This window comes from Silene latifolia, chromosome 10 (genome assembly GCF_048544455.1).
Source record: "Silene latifolia isolate original U9 population chromosome 10, ASM4854445v1, whole genome shotgun sequence".
NCBI classification, from domain to species: domain Eukaryota; kingdom Viridiplantae; phylum Streptophyta; class Magnoliopsida; order Caryophyllales; family Caryophyllaceae; genus Silene; species Silene latifolia.
The window spans coordinates 148,912,786-148,934,033 of record NC_133535.1 but is presented as its reverse complement, the minus strand read 5'-3'; the positions used below and the strand labels follow the sequence as shown (position 1 = coordinate 148,934,033).

Here is a 21,248-nt window from a genome sequence, read left to right as displayed (position 1 = left end):
CTCCAAAGTGACGGATACGTGCCGTCATAAATGAGATTTTGTGTTCTTCCTCATTATATATCTTCAACCCCACCATTTCTTCACAACCTCTAATTTCATTTCTTTCAATTTTTTTTAAATTTTTTTTTAAAAAATAAATTAATTTTTAAATTTTTTTAAAGATAGTATGAGAAAATCCCACACTCAGTCTCCAACCAATCAAAATCATTTTGTCTATCTTCTTGGATCACCCCCTTTTTATTTCCTATATCTCCCTTAGAATTGTCATCACTCTAAACTACACACACACATACACCACACTCTTCTCCTTTACAATTACTTCCCATTTCACTATATACATTCCTCTTCCTTCCTTCATGGCTTCTATCCACCACCAACCTTACCACCATTCCACCGCCACCACGACATCCTCGCGTCGTCCTCGTCGCCACTCCCTAGACTACTCTTCCCTCCCATCCTCCTCATCCACCCTAAAACACTCCACCACCCTACATTCCTCCTCCAAGACACCTACATTCTCCCTCTCCGCCACCGCCTCCACCACCCCCACCTCCACCACTCCTACCACCGCCACCAAAACCACCAACCCATTTTCACTCGACACCCTCGAACGCTACTTGTCGGAAGAAAACTTCCGACAAGCAGACGAGGAAACCCGCCGCCTCCTCATCGTCCTAGCTGGCGAAGCCGCTATTCAACGAGGGTACGTCTTCTTTTCGGAAGTACAGTTCATCCCAAAGGAAGAGCTTAAGGCGATAGACGAGCTTTGGTTGAAGTACAGCCAAGGACGATTCGGATACAGCGTACAAAAGAAGATATGGCTTAAGGCAGACAAGGATTTTACCAAGTTTTTCGTCAAGGTTTGTTGGATGAAGAAACTTGACACTGAAATTTTACAGTATAACTATAGAGCTTTTCCGAATGAATTTATTTGGCAAATTAACCCTACTACGACTAATAACGATAATAACGACGAGAATAGTAATACAGAGGAAGTTGCTCCAGAAGGGCACTTACCATTAACTAATGCTCTAAGAGGAACACGGTTGTTAACCATGATTTTCAGTCATCCTGCATTCGACGAAGGAGACGACGAAAAACATCGAAATGAAGAAAATGTTGGTGATGATGGTGAAGTTGTAATAGAGGAAATGGGGAAGAAGAAATCTAGGCTTGCTACTTTAAGAGATAGATTGTTTAAACCTAATTATAGTTTTTAATTAGGATGGTTTGAGTGTGTAATAATTTAATAATTTAATTAAAATATATAGTTTGTATGTATACATATAGTAAAGTTATTATTATTATATGATTATATATGTCCATGTTGAGGGCATTTTCAGGAATTTTAGAAGTGTTAAGCATGCTGTTATTTTATTTTTGTCTCTTCTTTTGTGGGTGGTTTCAAAGGATTCCTTGTACTTCATTTTATCCAATGTGGGTGGTCTCAACGGCTCTAATGTTGGGACAACCATATTATTTATATGCACACTATTCTAATTTGCACCACTTTATTAAGCACTATCGGCAAACCTCAAGGGTATCACGTGAATTTTCCGTTTAAAATATATTCAGTACGTTACTTATATTATCAAATGCGGGTGGAATCTAATAGTTAAAACTTGGGTGAAATTCCCATGAGACCCAAGTTCAAGCCTGAAGAGCAAAATCTTGTGGAGCATTCTTGGTCTGAGTCAATGCCTAGTGGCTGCGGGTTCCCTCGTTACCCAAAAAAAAAAGTATATGTCGCTCTAAATATACGTATCACTCATTGTTATACATGAAAGTATACAACTGTGGAGTATTTAATTATAGTCAGTAGAGCTTTGTCGACTTGTCGTTAACCTGGTTTTATACCGTGGCCGATATAAATAGTTCCAGCTTGAAAAGGCTTTGCTGGAACACAAAGTGAATCACCAGCATAAATAGGTAGCCTGTTGACGAGTTTCAAGTAACACGATTTACTAAAGCCTTTCACAAATGAAGGTCACTACAACTGTTTCGAACGCCAACCATTCCTTTTTGTATAGGGTACCTCCTCAATTAAAGGCACCTTAATCTCTCAAATCCTGACTTTTACAGGGGAAGTACCTTTTCATTCAAGGAAATTTTCCTTCCCAAACATCTCATGATCACAGTTAAAATTCTGGCATGCCAAGAACTTTCTCTCTCGACAGTTGACACGCAAGTTATTTATGCCAAAAAAAATCGAGTTAAAATTTCACCGTTAGCTTTGTTGAAGAATAACGATGGGAAGTGGTCTTAGCCAAGCCACTGATTGGGACGAAATCATCCAGCATATGTACAAGTTCATATAACCACTAGTTTGACTGACCTGTACTCATGTACATAAATAAATGTTCCAAAAATTCGCAGTACGAGCTAAATCTGCATTGTAAAGAAAGCTACAGTGCTAACAATATAGGTAGTAGTATATAGCCTAGCCTATACCAAGTTGATTTGGGTAAAACCTCATCGGACTTGAAACAACTTCTGTACACCGTCAAATATCCCGAGCAGGCACTCATAATGAAAGGATCGATCAATAAGAAGACAGGTGCAAGTTATATCTGTGAAAAGGACAGATAGGTAAGTTCAAACCAACAGAGCCAAGTGTCTGACACTCGAACCCAGATACAAAAACCTGACACTCCTTGAGAAGGTGACGCAGCATGCCTAAGCTCTAGCACTCTTTCCCCTTCCTTTCCCGAAAAGACAGTTAATAGACAGTTTTCTATCCCTCGAGCCAAGTGGTGACTGATGGCAATTGGCATGCCCCTTATTTTTGTTCCTATGAAATCTCAAAGCATACGCGATGACAAATAATTACTCTCTTACCTCTAGTTCCCCGTGGCAAATTCCAAACATAATTACATGGACCGAGCGCTGTTCTGCACAATCAGCTCCAAAGAGTGGGATTTCGAAATTGAGACGCCATTGCCTCTGAGAGAAATCTGACAAGATGCTCCCTTTCAACATCTTTCACTTTCTTCAGTTCAAGGTGACGGACCTGACGATACACGCATAAATTTACAAATATTATCAAGTGCTGAAAGCAATTGCATAATCAACCACCAATATTGTAGTTAAATTATATAAGGAAACTTTATGAATGACAATGCAAGGTCAGGGAAAACTGGTTGGTGCCATGAAAAATCATGACTTGTTTCCTTTTACGACCAATAGCTTTAATGACTACATTCAGTGTGAATTATTTCAATTGCAAAAGCTGTGTCTCAATACGGTACGTGTTAACACATTCTAGAGACAGGTTTATCACCAGCCTAAGAGAAGCAAAGACTATTAATATATTACTACTAAACATCCTTGATATGTCAAGAGGAATTTTGTCTCATTTAAGAGAACAAATATAAGAGACAGCATAAAAGAGGGTATGAAATTGTCAACAAGCGAGGATTGTTATCTAATATGTACCCACTAAAAGTTGCAAGATTGTCTCAATCCTACATTTCGACTACAACATATTAAGTTAACAAATTGACATCATAAATTCACACTTAAACAACACTACCCTAGTGCCTCAGTGGCTCCAACCTGCGGCGCAGAAGGAGGGACTTATACACAGGCAACACAGCCTCACCCTAACACAAATAGACAGTTTCAAAATGACCCATAGTGAAAACAGAGCCGTATAGTGCATCAAGATACTTCCTAATACAAGAGAGCTTAGAGAGGGATCTTGCGTTGATCCATCAAATTCCAAAAGTTCACTCGAAATGTGGAATATTAGGCTTCTCATGTGACATTGGCTTAAGACATTTCGTTTTCAAGTGTGAAACACAATAGCTAGTGCTTAACAATATATCATCCTGACTGTTTGTGTTCAAACAGCATGTGCATCACTTAAAACAACATTATTAAATGGTACTTCCTTCGATTCACTTGGTTCTTATCATTTTTTATAATTTTAATCAAAAATAAAGAATCAAACGAATCGGAGGAAGTACTATGTTAAAGAGGATGATTTGTGATAACATCAAACTAACCTTTGTGGAATCCTTTTGAGCGACTCCTGAATCAGTGATAATAACAAGGCACTTGATATCATGTTCATTTGCATATTCATATTGTTCAGTAAGGCTTGGATCAATCGAGGGCACAAACTCAGCCTGAACAAATAAACAAGTAAAAATAAGGTCTGTACAATTTTGTCATACAGTAGGGTTCTTTGAGAATTCTAGGATATGTTTTACCTTGAGATTGGCTTCCCACAGTTCAGCTACAAGTTCCATGCGCTCTTTCAGCAAACCACCTCCTCCTTTTGAGCATACAAGAATGCTAACACTAGCTTCACTTCTGCACATACCAGAAGAATTCCATCACAGATGGGGGGACATTATTACTCCCTTCATTTCACAACGTTCTTTCCATTTGACATTTTGAGCTCAAAATTGAAAAACTCAACCGTAATTATGTAAATAAAACTATTTACACTTGTTATCAAAGGATCTTTTTCAAAAACATATTTTCAAGAAAAACACGTAATAGATAAAGACAAAAAAAAAAGGTCAAAGTGTCGTCGTGAGAGTGGAGACCAATGAAGTCAAATGAAAAGAACAAAAAGAAATAAAGGGAGTATTAACCATCACAAACACTAGCTTCATTAAAGTAATTGGACTCATTGGACGAGAAATTAGCCTCGAGGGTGGGAGAGCAATTGATAAAAAAAATCATATGACACGCATGGAAACTAAACCTGACAGGTCTGAACTGCGCACAACGATGTTGAATAACAGTTTCTAGTGCAAGACTGACCCCAACAGCACCAGGAGGAGATGATTTCTGAAAATTCCATAGATATAAGCAAAAAAAGTGAATGTAAGAGACTGTACAATGGGATGACATAAAGGAAAAGGATATAGTAATTTTATCCCAAGAGAGCCACATATATTTCTTTGATATAATCATATTTAAGGCTTTAAGCAGCAAGTTTCAGGCAGAGGCCAGCCAGCAACTCACAGCGTGATCCACAAAAATAGATAGTCCACACAATCAGAAAGTCATTTTAATCTTGTGTGGAAATGACTCAACGACAGGCCCTTCTATGAGCTAAGCAACTTACATGAACCATCCATCCCCGTTAGAGAAATGTGATTGTGACAATATTTTACTTGTGTTTTAAGAGAATTATTTATCCTAGCCTATATGCTTTAGATAAGTTGTATATCACTGATGATCACTAATCTCTATGTTGCTCATACCAACATTGCTGCACCTAAAGAAGAGTCAAATTATACAAGGACATCATTTATAAAAATTTTAGGATCCTCGATTCGTAAAAAATTAGAGACTTGAATCATTATAAGTCTGACTCAGTCACAATATTAACAAGAGACTGAAGAGAGCATCCATATAAGTTGTAACGCTCGCAAAAACTCCGTTCATTTACCCCTGTGATGCATGATATCAGTTGGATTCATGTGTTAATATAATAATATCTTGAAAAATGCAACCACAATTTTTTCAGATTTATTACGCACCTTTATGGTTTACTGAATTCTAATATGTACACCCGGTTTTCGAAAATCTTCTAATGTACTTTTAAACTCAATGGGAGGTTCTTCAAGACACCTAAATACTCAATTCTCTTCTTTTAAATCATATGTTTAGGCAATTTAATTGGTTACTCATACAGTCATACATGATTCCTGGAGCCATCAACATAATCATCATTTACTCATCAATGAACATCATTTCAGGACAAACCTTAACAGCTACAGAAACCGAATTGTGGTACTTCATTTAATTTAGGAACTTACAAACCTTAATCGAGTTTTGGGGTATATTTGATGATTTTACAAAACTAAGGATGTCTAATAGAATTTGAAAAAAGGGGCAAAGTATAGAAAACCCCCTTTTCCTGTAGAGATGTGGCCTTATTTAGTCTCCCTAACACAGTGAAAGCTGTACCACAGTTTTATCTTTGAATCACTTTTGAAGCCAGTCACCTCATACTTGTGAATAGGTTAAAGACTGACCAACAACAACATTAGCACATGCCCAAAAAATAATCGATTCTAGGGTGACGGAATAGGATGTATGCATCCTTACCTCTTTGTTTTAACAGAAAGAGGTGGTTTCCACAAGACCCATAAATAAATTGCATTGATAATTGTATCTATCTACGCCTCTACGGCTGCTACACTATTTACGGAACGCATAAGGTTAAGGGAGTCATTTTGTTTTAGGTCAGAAATCATAATCTTCCATAGCCAAGGAATTATAGCGAGTCTTTAGCTCCATTGAAACTGAAAACATTTAACTTAAATAACAGCAAAAGTAAAATTGCAAACAGCTTACATGTTCCCGCTCCCAAATCTGATTCAGCAAATAGTCATACCGGCCACCAACAGCCAATAAGGTGCCATCAACAGGCGATCCAGAGGACTCCTTTCTCAAGTATACCTAATATGAATAAGTAATTTACTAAACACAAAAAGTGGGAAATATGTACTTGGGGCAGATACCACTTGAAGATAGACCACATGACCATGTAACAAACAAAGAAAACTGCATCTATGTTACGCTGACTGGCTGGCACACGTTGGATGTGACATGGTGCAGATTCAGCCAGGGTACAACCATGGTATAATATCTTGGTTTAAGATTTGCTCCCAAAATCGGTTGTCCCTCCTAATCTCGGTCATAGCGGCATAGCCACCGCCAATATTTATCTTCAAAATCTTGATAAAAAAAAAAATATAATACCGGGGTATGCTTTCCCTTCTCAGTTTTAAATTCTTGCTTTCCCAGGGTCTAGATGTGAGACCTCTGAAAAAAGCTAGATAAATGGAATATGAGACCTCAGAAGAAAGCTAAATAATCCCTTGCAGGCTGATCTAAATGATTGGGGAGTAATTCTTTTAATTGAATCAACACAACAGCAGATGGAATGTGACAGTATGAAAACCTTTAAAATGCTGGAGCCTGAAGGTACCTGGAAAAACAAGTCTCTATGGTAGAATTCAGTTGGTGGTAAAAGGGAATCAATGTGTACATGCTTTTCAATCTTCCAGACTCTGAGACAGCTGAAGAGGTCAGACAATTCATCAAGTGCTCGGCGTATAGATTTATCTACAAAAGAAATAACAGCAGGGGACCCAAATAATTATTCAATTTTACGGTTAACTTTTTAAAGTGTCTTGCATACTTTCAAACATCAATTTACAGATATTACCAGCTGGTAGAGCTCCTCTCAGCCTTGGTAGAGCCTGGTCAACATCCCCACAAAATCTTAAACCTACAGTCTGCAATCTATTTACAGCTGCTTCAGCCAAATTAAGCTCCTGAAAATCAGAGAGAATTGAACATCAGATTGAGGATGAAAATCTTTCATACTGTCAGCCTTCATATTTAATTTTTACAAACATGCAAGACCATCATGCCGTCTTATGTTAGAGTGTTGAACTTTGTAACAGTTGCAAATGGTCATACCTGAAGAAGCTGACGTCTGATGACTACCCATTTGGATTTCCGTTCAGAGGATTGAGGAGGTAGACAACCCAGCATAGATAAAAGCTTGATTGAGATAACATAAAGTTTTGTTTAGTGAAATAAAATTGAATACGCTATATATGCATATGTATATATAATCCAATGAGAAACACATGAATACCTCTGCTACTTTCTGTCGATGCTCAGTCTTTATCCCCGTCCAAGACCACATGGCATCCAATAGATTACCATGATTGAGATGGATATCTAGTGAATCCGGATGGAAGAAATGTGTCAAGATATCCATAGTCGCCTGTCCAACAAAAACATAAGCCATAACGCAGAAAATATATATAAAAAACCAAAAAGTGTTGTCACACAAAATGTTTACACAGGCAAACAAGGATAGACAGATTAGACACAACCAAATGGAATTCACGTCTAAAAAAAATAAAATTAAGAATAGTAAACTTTACTAATCATGTCTACAAACATTTCATTTGCTACATTCCTACTACAAATTCGTAGTTCCATAAACCCCTGTCCGACAAAGCTACACATGCAAACTCAGCAATAATTTATTCCCCCGTGACCCCGTCTATCTATAAATAACCACAGAAAGGTTCATATATGCTTGGGGAATTGTGAACATTTGTCATAATTCACCTTGTATATCAACTTCTAACTTTGTCTTTGTGTGATGGAACTGATAAAGGAAAAAATTAAACAAAATCGATTGCAACAAAAGACACTAAAACAAGTGCAAAATGAGCATACCTTAATAACCACTACTTCTGTAAGGGGGGAAGCACCTCCAATCACATCAAAATCACCCTAAAAAAAGGGTAACATCCAACAAACACAGGAGAGTACAAAAGTAAGAAACGGTGTCACATTGAGCAACACATATAATCACGTACAGCTCACATATGAGACATCTACCTGAAGGTAAGGATTTGGAGGTGAATGACCAATTGCTCTTCTGTAAACAGATGATATCTCATATCGTTTGAAAGACATTTTCTGCATATAATAAGAATTTTGATCACGACAAAAACCCACTAAAAGAAAAAAGTAAATAGAAGGTATTCAAATGAAAGAGAGAATAATAACATTATTTTCCTAAATTATTGCTAAATCCCAAGACAAGGGTTCTCAAAAATAGCATAAAGAAAGTAGCCATCTTCCAAGCCATAAAAAAAAACTACTTTTAGAGACCAAGAATGCAAGACATAGTATAGCAGACTTACCATCAGAGAAGATATGTGATACACTGTTGCCTCATGTATAGTAAGAAAATATTATATTGGAGAGAAACTTTGATCAATTACCTGTTTTAAAGCGGCCCACTTAACAAAAGGCAATCGCAGTTCACGGGAAAGCTCGATCATGTCACCTCCTTGAGACAAAAGCTTCACTGTATTCCTTTATAAATAAATAATATCACCAATTTCATAGTTGGAAGTTGACTCCAAAGATTGCAATTAGACAAGTGAAGAATAACCAACCTTCCAAAATCCGCAAAGTCATTCATTAAATGCAATGGGATTATCTCCATATGCTTTGCACAGTGTCGTCTAAGCAGTTCTCTACATGCATCAATTACATTATCTCGAAATTCTGTTTCCACATCCGAATATTGTACAGCAGAAGTGATACCTCCAGCTAGTTTCAATCTTTCAGAATGGTGACTGCATCTAGTTGCTAACATCTCCTCATCGAAGATTGCATTCACAACTTTATCATAAACACTTGTATCCTCAGAAGTTTGCATTGTTTGCAAAAAATCTACAAAAACCAAATTCATTGACATTAGCGAGCGCCTCCTAAAGCAAAAGAGACAAGTATTAACATCGCCTAGCGATTACAGTGTATACGGACATAAGATTCAACATGAGCGTCAGATGCACACAAAAAACTGGTAAATTAGCTTTTTCCCACTAACTCAAAGAAATAGAAATAGAAAAATAAATGTGACATTAGCATAAGAGTCGTATAAAACCATTAATTCCATAGCTTAGCTATGTCATTTTTCACTTGATAAGTAAGATGCACGAACACGTCTTCCGTTGAGGACCCGAGGCCAGAAGGCTTACAAGATACAAGCTTAAAAGTAGACCTGACAAACAGGTCATTCCGGTCGGATCAGTTTAGGTCGGGTCATTTAGGGAGTGTTATACTTTTTGTGTCTGGTCAGGTCATTCCGGGTTTCGACTATGCTTTCGTTGTGTTGTTATCGGGCCATTTGGATACGAATCACTTAAAGCCTAGTCACTCCAGGTAGGATAACTTCCAACTCAGTAGTTAAAACCTTATGATGGCAATTTCTGTAATCACTTTTGCCACTGATTACAGAAATTGGCATAAAAAATTTGGTGACAATAGTGTATCCCGTATCTCCTCTGATGGCAAGTCTGCTAAAACAAATGAAAATTGTTGAAGTGCGCCTTCTCTGTTCTGCAGTCTTGGACTCTCGTAGTTTTTTTTTTTTTTTTTTTTTTTTTTTTTTTGTGTGTGTGTGTGTGTGTGTGTGTGGCTTGGAAGGTGATACTTTGTGTATATTATTCTTGAGAACCCTTGTCTTGTGATTTTACAGCCGAAAGATGATAAATTCACGAGGACCAAAGACATTTTATCAGCAAGTAGCTACATTCACATGGAATATCATTTGAGTTTACTGAGGACAAATATTATAACATTTAATCAAGCATAAAGATTAAAAGAAATATACATTACTTACTATCTAGCAACTCATACTCCATCCGAGGAGGAAATGCATGCTGCAGCAGTTCGGTAGCAGATGGGCGATCTGATGGGCTAGAAGACATTAGCCTCTGCAATAAGGACGCCTGCTCAGGAAACTCGGTAATCCACGCTGGAGGAAGTTCTCCTTTCTGCTTCAGGTCAGAGAGAACGACGTGCCTTTCCATTGCAGTACCAAATGGATGCCATAATTCAAAGAATACTACTCCCAAACTGTACATATCTGCCTGCAGCAATGTTGTAGGATATATTCATAGCTAGAAGGAAATAAATTTTTAGACATGCTACACCAAGTTGGTAAGCCCTCCATCCATGTCAAGTTACTCACTTTCCTTGTTTAAATATACCAATCCTCGTCATGACCTATTGACCTTATGATAACAGAAACTATCATCAAATATTACACAACAGATCACTTGATCTACCCCACTGAGTGAGTTAACTCTACTTCTCTCCATCCCCCTCCTCTCTCCTTCCATCCTAAATCTCTATCCAAACACGCTGAAAAGCTTGTGCCATGGGGCATGTATTGTGGTTAGGAAGGCTACTGTGGCCACATTTTGAGGCGGTATCGTCCGCATTTACAGCGCAACGACCAAATCAGGCTGCGGCGGCTGATTCCAAGGTCCAGTCTCAAATCGATATTTAATACTATGCCAATAACCTAACAAAAGAGAATGACATTAACCTTCTCATCAATTTTCGGCCATCCTTGCTCAATTTCAGGTGCAGTGTAGAAATAAGTACCAACTTGACCAGTACCATCCATAGACACACCTGGTGCAGCATCTGAAGGAAAAGTTGTGTCTTGATCCAGCTGTTCGAGCTTTAAGAACTTGGCTGCAATAGATAAGGTCAGCCACGGTTATGAGCAGGTTGTCAATTATTGGGCTGAGAAACAAAGAAATACGAAATGCATGATGGGAACAACAGATAAAAACTTGCAAACTTGTAATGCACTCAACTGCATAAAGAGGATTATCAATTACTATTCATCAACAGGTTCTAATCAGGAAAGCTACTGGCAGCTGGCTGCTGCCATCCTACAGTACAGTCCTCTCATTTTTCCAAATTTAGTAATTTGTGAGCAAAATTTACTAAGGTTGAAAACTAGGGGAGCATACCTAGCCCAAAATCACCAATCTTAATGTCATTGCGGGCATCAAAGAAGATGTTATTTGGTGTCAAGTCACGATGGATAATTCCTTGGCCATGTATGTGGGCCAAACCTTCAGCTATTTGACGAAACAAGTGCCAAGCCAAATCCTTGTCAAAATGACGGTATGATTCAAACAGTTGCCGGAGAGTCCTGCATGTTATGGGATATATATTATATAATGCAAAATTGAAAATGACCACACGATGCAAAAAAAACCGAGGAAGGGACAGTCAACTTCAAAAGTGTTACTAAGGATTGCAAACGACCAATTTGTATAATACTCTCATGAAAATTATGGTTATTTCAAAAAATTTTACAGAACATAATTAGAAGTTCTTGAAAGGAATCTCTACCATGCACAAAGAGTGTTACTAAGGATTGCAAACGACCAATTGTATAATACTCTCATGAAAATTATGGTTATTTCAATAATTTTTACAGAACATAATTAGAAGTTCTTGAAAGGAATCTCTACCATGCACAAAGAGTAGGTCTATACACAGATAGGGGAATCAAAGCAACCTCAAGCTCAAAGAGACATTTGAGATTGACCACCACAAGTAGCAAAATAACTGGAGAAGAGGCTGTTAACTTGAAGGTAATGCTTATGATTGCAGATACACCAATTTGTTAAAACATTCGGATAAACATTATCCTTGATTAATATTATATCTTACTTACAAAAAGAACATTATCCTTAATCCGAAATTTTTAAGGAACATAACTAAATGAAAGTTAAGGGAATGTCTTCCATGCACAAAAGAAGGGGTACACTCCAAAATTATAGGGAGGGGGGGACTCATCAAGCTCAAAGAGACGGTTGAAGTTGAACACAAACCGTCATGCACTTATATCATCCAGAATTCAACTCCACAGCTTATCTATCTTTCTCTCCCATGCTACAAGCAGGTTTTTGACTGTGAGTCCATTGCCCAAGGGTACATAGCCATTTTGAATCCTAGTTGAAAAAATGCACCTCGAGGTGCGCCTAGTGAGGACTGAGGCACTAGCCAAAACATCTCGGAATGCCTTAGATGCGCTTTGCGGGTTAGGCTCAATAAGTGATGCACATTTTGATACAAAGTCGAATACAATGCCAATAACGGAGATCCTCAAAAGACCAGCGATATGGTGTTGCTCTGACCCTTTTTCTTCACAGACCTACTATGATATCTACTCTCAACGATTCCACCTTATAATCCTCAAGATGCCTTCAGCATTGTGGTTTGCTCCAAAAATACACTAGCATCCCTCCAAAAGATTAGACAAAACAAAAGAAAGAAATCGAGTTTTCACAAGATAAAGACGAAAACCTCTAACTTAATGGAAGTCAATCGAGACATAACTGAGCTAATAAACTGGTACAAATGTGAGTGGAGCAATGATAAAGTAGATTAATGATAACAACAAAGGACACCCCCCTTCCGTCCCCATAGGGTGAGACAAGTTGGTTCTGAGCCAAGAACCGGTCACCCAACAAGTAGAGAAGTCTCGTTTAAAGTGAAATTTAGTCAAGGGTAGAAATAAGAGTTTACCTAGGGCAATATTCCATTTGAATATACAGATAAGGTGATTCAAGTTTGTTTTCCTGCCCAATATCTGAAGAGGTACCAGCTGTACCACCCTTGTAGGTGAAGCTGGGGGTTACACCAGTCTGTGAACCCCAGGAGCTCTCACCCATATGTCCTGCAACTCCGGTTTCAATCCATGCCTAAAAGTTTCAGAAAACAAGAAAAGGTGTTAAATCATTAAACTGATACAGAACACAAAAAATGAGCTAAACAAAATTTCATGGCAATATAGTTAAATGTATCGCGAATTCACAACCTTGTGATAATAATGCATTTAAAAGGAAACAGCATTATACTTCTTAAGTGACAGTGTGAAGGTTAGGGAGTTTACAGGAGCAACACGCCAACAATACTTTCACAATCACTAATGAAAAAAATTAGAGTAATGCTTTGTAACATAGTCATCAGTATTCACGAACAAGTGGCAGAACTTGAAGAAAGAGGAGCATAAGTAGGTACACTAGACAATAATGGTAGTGAACTGCAAACCGAAAGAGTATATAAAGAATAACCCTCCTATTCAATGTAAACTTCCCTATTTCCTTTTTCGGATTATTCAGGTTTTCTTCCCTATTTCCTTTTTTGGAAGCAAACATTATTGTTTAGTGTACCTACTTAACTGTGTAGTCCAAATTCAATTGCATGTGGGGTAGTGTGTTTTGTGTGGTCCAAATTCACTTCCTCAATCCCAAGAGCCCAAATGAAAGGGGAAGTTTACATTGAATAGGAGGGAGTAGAATAAAACGATAAACTGAAACATATATCGCGCCTCGTAAAACTAATCACGCTGCATATAAAATGCGAGGTAGGAACACTAATCAATCATGTTGACCACTATCTCAATAAGTAGAGTAAAAAAATGACAAGATGACATTTAACTATCAAGAACAAACTTCCTCATGACAAATATGTTATGCGGATGATAAACATAATCCCTACCTGATAGTAACGGACAACATGTTGATGCTGCAAACGAGCAAGAGTAGCAACTTCCCTATAAATCACAAATGGTAATACCATGACAACAATAACAACTTCATAAATACAGAGTATAAATATTTAAACTGAAAAAATAACAATAAAACATCATTCTCTGCTGTTTTCTTAGGTTCCCGTCGACAAAAATATAAAATCCATTAGATATTTTCTCCTAAAGAATTCTTGGTAAGAAAAAGTAGCACCTAGCCAACATAGGAATATATTATGAAAACATGTCAAATCTAGTCAAACATATCATACCTCAATATTCGATCATTAACGGGAGGACTTTTATCCTTGAGAAGAATCATCTTTACAGCATACTGCCTTCCATCTAACTTATTTTTGCACAGGACAACATGACCAAAACCACCTTGACCTGTCTCACAAGTATAGACACATAAGGCACAGACCAAACATGACATTTATATTATGTACTTCATCTTTGCAGCATACAGCCCCATGTTGCCAAAAACATGTTTGTTTTAATATACAGAAGGATCATAGCCATGTGCCCATACATAGACTTAACAAAATTGACCCTATCCTGATAAGGCTGACACGAGACACAAAATTGACCTGCAATTGCATAACCTGAATATGACTAGAAACCCTAAGTGACCTGACCTAGATCCCCGGTATAGCTATGTTGGACCCGAAATTGAATCGGCCCGTTAAGACCTGACCTGAAACCACATGACTAGTAATTGGCCAAAGCTGAAATGATCCAAAGTGACCCGAAATGACCTCAACGTGACTAATTTCAAGTCATACTTCATGTTATCTATAGTAAAATAAAGGACCAATTGTCAAACATTTCGTTATAGATATGTAATTTAAAAAACACTTTTATTTAAATTGTTACCCAAAAATGGCTCTATTCAAAGTGACCTTTACTCGAAATGACCCGACAACATATCAACCGAAATCTGAATTGACCCAACCCGGCCCAAAATGTATAATAGGCCTGAACTGACCAGGCACTGATCTGACTCGGATTACACATTTGCCACACATCTACTATAAGCATAAATCTCCATATTTTGAGGTAACACAAGAGTCCGGTGCAAATGAGAGCATGGATAATCATTTGCCCACCTGATGATGGATTCGGTTTGCCTTTATACTTTTAGTCTGTTTGCAAATAATGTGTGTATTATACATTGCAATCAAATAAAGAATCATGTTAAAATAAAATTTCAATTTCCCATAATGTTTGCTATCTCAATGTAAGGTTCCATTTTATCCCACGTCTTCATAATGAAACACTTGAAGAATATCTAAAAGAATTAAATACAAATAACAGCAAAAGTGACTGTTTTAAAGTAATAGAAATCTAATGGAACAAACGACTGGATAGTCGGTATTACGCAGTTCACACTGATTAGTTTTTTATACAGAAATGAGCATGGTTAATAGATATACTCATATACAAATCTTCGATTTCAAAGAAGCAAGAGCACTAGATTAAACATTAAAAAGAGAACACTTATGCTACTTTAACAACATTTTGGCCTGAAAGACAAGAGAGCTATTATCTCCCAGACAATGAGCCAATTAAATTAATCCTTGCTTACCAAGAGGTTGCAGCTCCTCAAAGTCACTAAGATACCGAGAATTCAAAAGAGATGAATTCTGGTCACTAAAATCAGACACTGGCTCCCAGAACTCAGATATATCAGATGTGACCTGCATCATAACAGAGCAAAAATTATGAAGCAGTACATAGAATAAACCTGGAATATATGCTGATGGAAAAATAAACACGACGATATAGAGAGAACTAGAGAAGAAGATCACCATATGATGATGAAAAACATGATCAAAACTCTTGCTATAGAGAGTAGACGGGTTAGTAGCAATGTCACGTGCCCATTCCGAAAAAATCTAGCAAAATGATACAGGATAACTGTGTTATAAAAACAGAATTGAGAGCGCATTTCAATTTGAAAGGAAAGGAGGATATCAATGGCTTACTCCTAACTTGTGCAATTCAGATGCTATCTTCGGCATGGCATCTGTAAGAGGGCCTTTAGAGCCACAAGCCAAACGCAAAAGATGGGCCTGCCATAAAAATGAGAAAAGTTGGAAACCAAATAGACATAACCCGTAAAGAGGCAACGAAAAAGTTGAGAAGAGAGCAATACCATAACCAGGTCTCTTCTGATATTTTGAGATGTCTGGCCATTCGCTAGAGTTGCAAAAGATGACTTTGATGATCCAGATTCTTGATCATCAATGTCGCCAAAAAACAAGAAGGATCCTTCATGCTCATCCTGAAAAGGCATCAGTTAGAGACATTTATTAGGTATGGAGCAGAAGCAGAGAACCTAGCATTGCTGGCCTTTTGATATAAACAGATTCCCTTGATGTCTTCCAGTTTTCCTATTCGGTTTCTTTCTTTTATGTATTCCACGTATTCTTTCTCCTAACAAATTTTTCATTGTTAATTTTTTTTCTTAATGGTTGGATGTGGAAGAAATAAACGAAGCGGGGGGAGTAATTAAACGAAATTTGTTATGTGTCCATGACTCACGTATTAAAAAGATGAATCTAGGTAAAGACAAAGCTAGTTCAATCCAACTTATACTTCTAGTTTTGAGTCCATTGAGTTTTATAATGCACTGTCTGTCTGACACTCATCATCCAAAGTTAGGATTCATTCTCTTTATGCTTACCCTCGCTAATTTATCACTAAGTTGGGATTCAATCTCATTATCCAAGTTTCGGATTAAAATCTAAATTCAATAGGTATTGGGAAATAAATATATACCCCATATGGCATAAACCAACCAATCAAATGTGGGGATTAATGTTCCAAAAATCCAGTAATGTAGCCAGAGATTCTTGACTAAATACCTGAGAAATCCCAACATTTTTCAATCAAGGAAACCATGATTTAAAATAGTTTGGTCTTTGGTCATGAAACATAATGGTGAAAGTCCACATAATAATGCAGAAAACCAGATCCCATCTCACAATCATGAACTGTAATTCCCTGACATTTTTATTTCCGACACCTTGCTGAGGTCAATGCCTTGGTATTATTAGCTCAATTGCTCCAACTGAATGACCACGATCTTGGCCTCGAACACCGGTTCTTAGTAATTACATGAACTATTCCTCAAGGTCTATTCTAACTTCCGGATCAAATTATCCCACATAAATGTGGAAGAACGAAAAGACTAGTAATGATGTTTGTTTATCACAATGCCCTAATATAGGTCAGCTGTATAATTGCCAAGAAAGAGCAAGTAAATTCAAGTTTGAACGGTTAGGATGATGCTTATAATGTTAACTTTATTCTCTAAGGAAGGCAGTGATCATAGATTTGGGTTATAACGTTACTTACTGCTTCTTAATTACTTTATTATTATTTTTATCAACACAAAAGAAAGGGTGGCTTAAATACCTTATTGTCTTGATCTGAATTAGAAGCAGACTCAACCATATCTTCTGAAAGAGATGTACTAGAACCAGCCGAGGACAAACTTTTATTTTCATCCTCACTTCCTTCCTCAACAGTTTCCAATTTAACTAGTCGACTATCCTCTTTCATATCCTTCTGTTTGAAGTTCTTTTCAACACCTTCGTACACCTGTTTTGATCGAGATGACCCATCTGAAGGCGTCGAAGAGGCCATTTCATCACCCTCACCTGTTCCAAAACTCCAACTCCATGACTCCTCATAACTGCTGAAAAGATCCATAGATACATAAACAAACATATCCTTGGAAGAAGTAACATCTACGGGTAATTCTGCAACATCTGTAGAAGACAAGTGGCTAGCGCTGTCACCAGCTGACGACACAACCTTGTCAAAGAATAAAATACAACTGTCACCAAGAATGCACAAGATAATAGACAGCATATTGATAAATGCATTTTTAATTGAGTAGTCGAATATAAATTTCTACCCGGTTATGCGGCTGACTCACTGGAACGATTTCAGAGAGAAACTCCTGAGCAGCTTCCACCAAATTGAAGACCATCACACGGCCCTCTCGAGCATTAGCGTTTGCCTAGAGCAGTTGCTAATAAAATATTAATAAAATTTTCGCAACGCTTATAATGTACTCTTTAATACTTAATATAAAAACAATGGCAATTTGAAACAATATTTCATGTTAACCAAGCCCAAATTATATTGCAAGCAAGGCTTGGTTGTTGTTGTTGTTGCTTCCACCTCCGAATAGACGTGATACTAGCAAAGAGGAAGGAGGGGGGGGGCGAAAGTATCCAGATTAAGGGGGGGAAAAACATTTTTAATTCTGGAATTACAATGAACTATCCTATCTCAAAGGTTTTTCCAAAAAATAACCTTGCTGGATTTTATTTTCATTTGAAGCATGTGCTAGAGATGTAACAAGTATTGGCTTTGGCACATCTCTTCCAAATACTATGATTTTCCATTTGACTCATTCGTAAAAGCGGTAAGGGACGGTAAATCCAGGTTGACTAGAAAGACCGTAAACACCTAAACTACCAAAGCAAGGCAGTGTGCATCTACACCACCAGAGCAATGTCTTAAGTACTCGTAAAATTGCTCTTATTACATCCAAAGGAAGCAAATAGTTGATCAACAGCAGAGGTAAAATTTAGCCACACCAGAGTATTGCTCTGGAAGCCTGACTAAAGTGACATGACATACCTGCTCATGTAGTAGAGATAGAAGCTTATCACCATCACTTTCGGACAAACCTTTCTCTGAGGTTAACTGCAGCTTTGGGCACTTGTAAGGATACCCTGGTAAACACCTAGACACAAAACAAAATCAGGAACGAGAGGGAATCAAAAGTGGAAATAAGTTGAAAATGATGTACTGATTATTTATTTATTTTTTCATATGGAAAATGATGTACTAATTGCAAGAGCAATACCAATAAGAAACACTAACCGTACAAGTAAGTAGGCTGAAACATTCAGGTTCTCGTATCCTGTGTCCTTTGAGTAAGGCCTGTTAGTTAATATATATGGATGAGAGTCCAGTAAATACAGAAAATAGTCGTTTGCAAGAGTTGGTCACACAGAGGGGAATAAAAAACCTGATTTTGACAGTGACTTGTGGATGAGAATCTGAAGTTATCTTGCAGTCATCTTGAAATATTGCAGACCTGACGTGAGAAAAGAAGGGAAAACAGTCAGTGAGGTTAACAAATAAGTCCTTGACAGTTCTAAGTTTAAAATTATGTGTGTGAAGTTTAAACTGCATCCAAGTTTACCTATATCAACTAACCCTAGGAAATTTATTAGCAAATTCTCTTGGTTAATCCAACCATAACCATGGTTTTTATGGAAAAGGAAAAAGAAGCTTAACAGAACAAGTTCTCTTAGCTTACAAACAACATGTGTTCCAATTTAACTTGATGAAACTGGGATCCATTACAGAAAACAATTGCCTCACCCGGTCACCACTCACCCAAACACACCTAGAACCGGTTTACGGGTTCATGAAAACCCAAAAGACCGGTTTGAGCCATGGTCTAATTACTTACAATCTGCACCATTATTTGAAGCGGAAAAAAAAAATCAATTCCACATACTAAGCAACAAGAAATCACGCATTCACACTAGGACATTAACTAATATTATATCTTACTTGTCAAAAAAATAACAAACCAACTCACCATCCATATTTTTCCAACTTCAAATTTCACGACATTCATGCTTTAAGGTGTGTGGATAGGATAATTTGGAGTGACAGGGAGATAAGTGATTTAAAGAGAGTCAACTTTCTTTGTTTGGTTAACAAAATGGAGATGAAGGGATTTGGAGGGGGAGGGAGAGTGGATCCCCCCCTATTTCCCCGGGAAAACTCTCCATATCCCCTCTCTTTCCTTCTCCCCTCCCTTTCCTATCTAAACGAGGCCTAAGGTTCCATAGAAAACACACAGCATTGATGAGATCTTATAATACTGGCTAGCTCCTACAATCATGTTGAAACTTCATAACCCTTCTACTGTATTATTCTATTTTTACGCATATATCATATCATGGTCACCATTGTCTCCAACTGAGCCAAAGACTCCGTATTACTCAACCTCAATTATGACGATAAAGCAAAAACAATGTCTTCGTATTGTGAACACAAATGTAAGGCTGCATAAATCCGACTCCCTCACCCTGCGACCATACTACCAACAACTCTCACTTAAATCCAACAAAACAAAACTATCTTCTCTTGGTCTATTCTATCATGATCATAGCCTTATACTGGCAACCATCCAATTACTCAATTGCATTACCAACTAAGCAACCAACAAAATAACAAAATAAAATAATACAAATGGAAATGTAAATAGAAACGTAAAGAAATGACGGAGACACGTAAATAAAGAAAACGAGTCCACAGGGACAGCAGGAGTAATATTCTTACAAAGCAGTAAGTTCCTCGGAAATGAGTTCACTGTAATCAGCAGAATGTAAACCATGATGATCTTTAGAAACCCCTCTTCCTTTATTCTTCCGTTTCTTCTTCTTATTCGAACCTTGACCCATTTATTTACTTGATGTTTGTAACATTACCCAGATGAGTAAATCAATTAAAATTGAGATTTTGAATTCGACCCACAATTCAAAACCCCGGAAAATAATGTATTTGTGCAAGAGATTGAATATTTCTTTGGGATTTTGATTATTTTGGGGATTGGAAATGAAGAATGTTGGAATTTTGTTGACGAATTTGACTGGAATTGTGGGCAAGGGGATTTTGGTGGGCGCTGGAAGAAGGAAGTAGAAGCATGGCGGCAAATTGGTGTAAAGATTGATTGTGATTTTGACCTTGAATTTTTAATAGTTGCAATCGTATAACTTTTTCAGGTCTGTTTACGGAGTATCAGTGAATCACTGTATCAGTCATTATAAGGAATGTCGGACTTGTATTTATATTGTGGACTAAGACCATCCCAAGCAATGGTCATGCTAATTAGGTCACCATTTACACTTTACTTTTAATTATTTTTTATTTCCCCAAAAATTTTCATTTTTCCAATTATTTATCATTTATTCTCCCTAAATAAACTCTCTCATCCTACTCCCTCCATTCAACTCCACGTTTTCTTTTATCACGTTTTTAACGCGACTTTTTTACGCGATAAATATCTTTAACTACGTATTTACAAAACTTATAAAAGTTAGATATTTTTAATGTACTCTTAAAGACGAATCAAATAAGATCCCACATGAATATATTTTAACTTATGTATCGAGAGAAAATTGAAGTTGAATGTCCGCTTATGAATAGTAGGGCTGAGCAAAAAAACCCACACCGCTTTTTTAAACCGAAACCGAACCGAAATCCGAATTTAGGGACCCGAAAATTC

General features: G+C 37.3%; 2 protein-coding genes across 3 annotated transcripts; one reads left to right on the top strand and one right to left on the bottom strand.

The window, feature by feature from the left end:
• The first annotated feature begins 265 nt into the window (after positions 1–265).
• Positions 266–1,346, top strand: LOC141606305 (tetrapyrrole-binding protein, chloroplastic). Its single transcript, XM_074425389.1, has one exon. The coding sequence runs from the start codon at positions 357–359 to the stop codon at positions 1,218–1,220; it is 864 nt and encodes a 287-aa protein (XP_074281490.1). The 5' UTR covers positions 266–356; the 3' UTR covers positions 1,221–1,346.
• Positions 1,347–2,192: 846 nt separating this feature from the next.
• Positions 2,193–20,795, bottom strand: LOC141606304 (eIF-2-alpha kinase GCN2). Of its 2 annotated transcripts, XR_012526647.1 has the most exons (30): positions 20,303–20,795; positions 18,972–19,040; positions 18,824–18,883; positions 18,578–18,683; positions 17,844–17,948; positions 17,339–17,740; positions 16,074–16,202; positions 15,904–15,990; positions 15,727–15,813; positions 15,504–15,615; positions 14,188–14,305; positions 13,888–13,942; positions 12,913–13,088; positions 11,343–11,527; positions 10,907–11,058; positions 10,196–10,445; positions 8,964–9,243; positions 8,787–8,880; positions 8,398–8,478; positions 8,233–8,289; positions 7,637–7,768; positions 7,456–7,539; positions 7,199–7,307; positions 6,959–7,095; positions 6,322–6,426; positions 4,718–4,803; positions 4,215–4,317; positions 4,008–4,130; positions 2,839–3,010; positions 2,193–2,570 (listed from the first exon to the last, which is right to left on the bottom strand). XR_012526647.1 is itself a non-coding variant. In XM_074425388.1 (29 exons), exons 1-29 carry the CDS (start codon positions 20,422–20,424, stop codon positions 2,900–2,902), a joined length of 3,717 nt encoding a protein of 1,238 aa, XP_074281489.1. In that variant the 5' UTR covers positions 20,425–20,783; the 3' UTR covers positions 2,193–2,899. The 2 variants fall into 2 exon arrangements, 1 of the variants encoding a protein (XP_074281489.1); XM_074425388.1 differs by having other exon boundaries at positions 2,193–3,010; positions 20,303–20,783.
• Positions 20,796–21,248: the final 453 nt, after the last annotated feature.